General features: G+C 40.3%; 1 protein-coding gene across 1 annotated transcript in view; it reads left to right on the top strand.

Moving 5' to 3' along the window:
- Positions 1 to 13: 13 nt before the first annotated feature.
- Positions 14 to 5934, top strand: part of LOC103771044 (transmembrane protein 131-like) — a gene marked incomplete at its 5' end in the record, with an annotated part of 15133 nt that continues 9212 nt past the window's right edge. The window contains 3 exon segments of the mRNA XM_008938329.1: positions 14 to 221; positions 4111 to 4286; positions 5489 to 5616. Coding sequence (XP_008936577.1) covers positions 14 to 221; positions 4111 to 4286; positions 5489 to 5616 — 512 coding nt within the window.

The following is a 5934-nucleotide window of genomic DNA, read 5'->3' as shown; positions in this document are numbered from 1 at the left end:
CGCAGCCCCGCAGCAAGAGCAGCAGACTGAGGGTGCTCTGCCGCAGCTCCCGCTTCTCGGCGCCCCTCCTGGCGAGAGCGCCGGCAGCAGGAGGCACAGCTCAGAGGATTCAGATCTCACTGGGCTCATAGAAACTATGGAAAAAGACTTTGACCACCCAGAATCCCCTTCCCCAGATGTGTTTACAGAGCAGCCCCCATCTCCACTAGCAAAAAACAAAGGTAATGCGATCCTGCTTTTTTTAACAGGATGATTCATTATGCAAGCCACAGAACCAGATTGAATCAACTGTAAAGGTCATGTTTTCACAGTGTGGAAAGTGATAGCTTCTCAGCTGTTCCCTGCCCTGCTGCATGTGCCTGTTCTTGAACGCTTCCTTTATTCGGTTTATGGCAGTGAAGCTCTCTGCACAGTGCTAGGTTGTCATTCTTCCTGCAGAATTTGTGGATAGTTAGACATCTGACCCTCTGAAGAAGGAAGATGCTTTTGGTTGCTACTCCTTTACTTTGAGTTAGCATCTGTTCCTCCCACCTCCAACATTTGAACTTGGGGCTGGGGTTGAGGAAAGGAAAAGGAAGTTGTTCTAGTGCATCATGAAAACTGAGACAGGGAGAAAGGGAGGTGGGTAAACCCTTGTGGTATTGTTTGGGAATGGAATTTTTCATGCTCAGGCTTGCAGTTGTAGAAAATCCTTCATGTCAGGTGGTCAGCAAACATGGCACTTGGGTTTATAAGGTAGATTCATCATTGCATGACATTAGAGTTGAGTCCAAGTTGTTCATGTATCTTTTCAATCATCTAATGCTGAAAATAAGGTATTGAATTTTGTGCATTACCTACATTCAGACTTTTTAAATTGTATAGGTTATTTTCCTTCTTACAAACACCTTGCTAGAGTAGAACTTCTAATTGTGTTTTTAGTATTAGCCATTTGAGTTGTGTCCCAGAGTTTCATGGTTATAAATTTAATCTTAATGTAGTTATTTCTGAATGAATTTTCACTTTTGTACAGAAACAGTACTGGATACTGTGTTGCTTAGTAGAGAGAAAGTTAAGAAAATGGATGGTGGGAAGGCATATGAAGTCTGAAGCATCTGTATGCTCAAACACAACCACAGAGGAAAGCTTCACTCCCTTAAATAGTAACGAGCAGAAGGTTCTTAATTAGTTCAGAGTGGATGTGATCATGCATCTGGACTTGCAAAGCAGAGACTTTGAAGTGATGAGAGGTTTTGGGATGCTGTTGAAATACACTACTTTGAATTTTTAGTTCAGACACAGGGATATGGTTGGGGGAATTGAGAGAATGTTGACCAGTTTGTTAGGTATGAATTTCATAAAGCCTAACTGGTATGCCAGCAAATGACATGACTGTAGGTAGGTTTCACAGGTAGCATCTGTGTTAGCAAATAGTTTGGTGCTGGAGCTCTAGAAAGCAAAATGGCTGGTAGTGATGATGCAGCATCCTTGTGGGATCATTTTTGCTTTGACATGGTGGTATACTGAGTATTTAAATATATTCTGTGTTGCAAGATATACTATGAACGCTACATTTTGCAATCCAGATCATTTTCTTGACATCTTCATGGTCTTAGATCAATAAATCAGATTTATGCATGTAGACTACTTCTTAGACAAGCTTTATAAAAAAAAAGAAACCCTAACATTATTTCTAAACCATAATTTGATTCAGAAAAGCTCAGTGCATCAAATACTACTTGCCTGTTTTCATTTGCCCATTTTAAAAACGTAGAACCATAGAGGAAGATGCGTTACCTGTCTGGATCTACATGCATAGACTGATATTTGGCTTTAGATAAAGAGCTAGAGCCAGTCACAAAGGTTTGCAGAAGCAGCAGCTTCTGGACTAAAGCTGGCTGGCATAATGTCCTGTGCAGTATACCCATCTTTGTAGTCTTTTTCACCTTCCTAATATTTGGGTCCTAGCAGACTCCTGTAGAGGCTGCATCAGAATTTTGTTGAACAGCTACTTATGATATGGGTTTAGGTCATGATAGAAAATCTATTTAAAATGTTAATGATGAACATTAAACTGTTAGCAATCCTAAGACTAAATTTGAAGCAAATCTTCTGAGGCCTTCTGAGGCCAAACCCCCAAATAAGCTGAAAGCCAACCTTTAGAAAACTTCTGTACAAAGATCTACTTGTATTTACACTCCTTTTTGCATTCACACTGAAAAGAATATTTTATCTCCAATATTGTTGTTGTTGACACTGAAAACAAGTGATTTTAAGTCTGAAGCAAACACAGTTTGAAGGCACTACCCTTTGATATGTATCTCGTATTTGCCAAAATACTGAAGGCAAATGTATGTTTTGGTATAAACTTTCCCTGAGGGACATTTTGCCAAATGAATTAGGACAGCTGTCGTGCTTGCAGACCCATTTCCAACATCAGCTGGTACAAGTGTCCTTCAGCACAAGAAGGATATCAACCTGTTGGATCAGATCCAGAGGAGGGCCACGTGGATGATCAGGGGCCTGGAGCACCTCTCCTGTGAGGCCAGGCTGAAAAGAGTTGGGTTTGTTCAACCTGGAGAAGAGAAGGCACCAAGGAGACCTTATTGTGGCCTTCCAGTATTGAAGGGGGGCATATAAGAAAGATGGGAACAGGCTTTTTAGCAGAGATTGTTGTGGTAGGGCATGGGGTAATGGTTTTAAACTAAAAGAGTGTAGGTATAAAAGAAGAAATTTGTTACAATGGGAGTGCAGAATACTGACACAGGTTGCCCAGGGACGTGGCAGATGCCCCATGCCTGGAAACATTCATGACGGGGCTTTGAGCAGCCTGATCTTAATGATGTTCCTGCTCAATGCAGGGGGTTGGACTCGATGACATTTAAAGGTCCCTTCCAACTCAAAGTATTCTGTGGTTCTAAACTCCAGTAGGGACTGAATCCACTTATTCAGCACAGCTTTGCTGAGCCTTTACTTGAGCAGACTATTCGATCTGTCATGGAAATTGTGTGCTGGCACTGGGCAGCTTCTGAGAATGTTTGGGCTGAAGGACAGCAGCTAAGGAAGATGTTATTGCTAAAGTCATGCATTACATCTAATGAAAGATGTAAAAATATTGTGAATGCTTTCATCCAGTAAGAGAACAATGAGAGGCGCTGATAAGATGATGATGACTCCATGCATAAGCATACAAAATTTCTCTGCACTGATGCTTTTTTTGATAACTTTTTTACTCCTTAGAAGCCTTATCCTGCTTATTTTGCAAGCCAGGACCTCTGGCTTGATTTTGAAATTTCTTCAACCTCTGCAGTTTGAACTTATATTATGCTACATTTAAGTTAGCCTGTAGAAATTACAGGAAAAGCATAATCAATTGTTGGAGCAGCATTATCTGTTCATATGTGGATTGCTACAAGAAAATTGATTAAACATCCCCTGCAGTGTTTAACACATTGTTTTCCCCACTTTGAGATGCAGTAACACTTTAATGTGTCAAGCTATTTTACACCCAGCTTGGTCTAACCTGTTAGAGAAGCACACTCTGAAAGAGTAAAATCTGTCAAGGGGAGAAAGTATACTTGATGTGAGATTTCAGCTTTGGGGGGGTTGGGTATTTTTTACATGTTTGCTCGACAAATACTATTAGTGATTTTTCTCATCCACTTACTGTCTTATTGCAAGCCTGGAGTTTTGTGGTGGGGTTTGTTTGTTTTTAATTAACAAGCATGCCTATCATTTCTGTTCTTCATTTGTTCAGATGATAAAGCTTGTACCAACTTTTGAAGTTCATGTTTAAATCTAGTCTTATGTAGTGAAATTGTCAAATTGGATTCCAAGGTGTTTAAAAGGAATGCCAGGAACAGAGCAGAGAGGAACTGTAGGTAGCTGTGTGCCCACTGTGTACAGAGAGGCAATGGAGGTGGGGCTCAGGAGCCTGAATGTGACCAGGGGATCAGGGCTCTTCAGGTTTGATGCTATTGTTCACGTTTGGTGTGAAGTGGCTGTAAACTGTTGCAGTATAGTAATGGATGACAAACTTCAGAGGCTTAATCATATGTGTTAGCCTCTAAAATGACCCAGCCCATCTCAGAGTGCTGCTGCTGAGAATCTGAAGCATCCTTGTCTCCCTAGGAAAAGGGAAAACACTGCAGCGCAAGGCTAAGCCACAGAAGAAGCGGGAAGAAAAGGATAGAAGAGGGAAAGGAAAGCAGCAGGAGGATGAACTGAAGGATTCCTTGGCAGATGATGACAGTTCCTCAACCACAACTGAAACCTCCAACCCAGATACAGAGCCACTTCTCAAAGAGGTATGGCACTGCTCATAAAAGGAGGCTCCTGTGTAGCTGCTGGGTCACTTGTTAGAGTAGGAGTACAGTCTCTTCCCCTCACCCCACCCCCAGCTTTCATATACTATAATACCTAACAAAGGAGGAATGTTAACTTAAAACCATCTTTCCCAATCCTTGATTTCACTTCTCTATAAAACTTGCTTCTCTGTGAGTGTGAACATGCTTGAATTGTGTAGTCTCAGGACTGAAAGTGCCTCTGTGGCTTGAATAAGCCACCAGTTGTGAGCAGTATTGTGTTAATAGGCTCCTACTCTATTCTGCTGGCAGAATACAATGTCAAAGTATGGACACTGATTTTACTTTTTAATTAAGGCGTGTGCTCAAATCATACATTTTATCAGTTAAAGGGTCAGTCCATTGTCAGTAACTTGTCAGCCAGTAGTTAACTTAATTACTTGTGACAATATCCCTACCTTTAATTTACCCATTTGACTTACATGCTTCTAGGTAGTAAAGTAAAGCTCTAACAGTCTGTGTAGTTGTCAGGTTGTCTTAAGTATTTTGCCCTAAAGCATGTGCAGGGGAAACAAACGAGGGAAAGGTCATCACAAAGAAGAAAACCAAGCCCAAATTTTGACTTGTCTTAAATTTGAACTTTGGAAAAGATAGGGGTTTTAACTGGGGGGAAAAGAAAGAAAGCTGTGTAATATATTTTAAAAGTTATGGTTTAGTAAGTTTTCATTGGAAAATCACCTTTGATTTGTCAGGATGGCTATTTGACAGTATTCTTGTCTTCACAAAGTCTTAGAAGCGTGGTTAAAGATAAATTGCATGGTGCAGTTGTTCATATGCTTTGTTGAAGAGTCTGTTTTAGATGGTCCAGACTCTGCACAGCAGGAGCAGTATAGGTCTGAGTACAGAACTATCGTCTTCTTAGTAGACTTGGAGGCCGTGGCCTGAGGAGCTGTGTATTTGCAAATACCTGATCTGCTTGAAGCACATTAATTTGGTAGATGTTTCAATTTCTGCTTCTCCAAATAAGAAAAAATAAGACACTGTGTTTTATAGGTGTACTCACTAAGTAGTAAAAAGATACCTTTTGTGCTGCAAAAACACGTTTTTCAAATAGCATTTTTATCTCAGCCCTATTTAGAGTATGTACGTTGTGATGCAAGAGGAATTTTCTGAATATTAATGTGGTGTTATACTGTCTTTTACAGGAACCTGAAAAACAAAAGGGAAAAGTTATACCAGAAAAAAATGAAAACGAAGTAGTCCAAGTAAAACAGAAAACTAAAAAACTGCTAACAAGTATCAAGAAAGAAATCCCTGTAGATGTGAAAACCAGGTAAGTGTAACAGAGGCTTTTTAGTAGGGAAGACCTGAAGGGATGATGGTTTGATAAATATCTGTGCATTCAACTGTTGTGGCTGCCAGTCAGACTAATGCTAAGAGCAGATACCTTTAAGCAGTACCCTCCCCTTTCCCACTATCGAGGGATATCTAAAGCTTGTAAATAGCTTGTTATTTAATGGGGATACAGTGCATAAATAAAGTGAGAACTAAATCCAGAGAAGAAAAGCAGATTAAGCAATGTGAGGCTCTTAGTAACAGCTATAACAGACAAAAAAATGGGGTTAATGTTTCTACAGGAGCTTCTAGTGTC

Source organism: Merops nubicus, unplaced genomic scaffold, assembly GCF_000691845.1.
Source record: "Merops nubicus isolate BGI_N331 unplaced genomic scaffold, ASM69184v1 scaffold13104, whole genome shotgun sequence".
Lineage (NCBI taxonomy): Eukaryota > Metazoa > Chordata > Aves > Coraciiformes > Meropidae > Merops > Merops nubicus.
The sequence above is the reverse complement of the archived record's forward strand: the minus strand, read 5'-3'. Positions and strand labels throughout refer to the sequence as shown.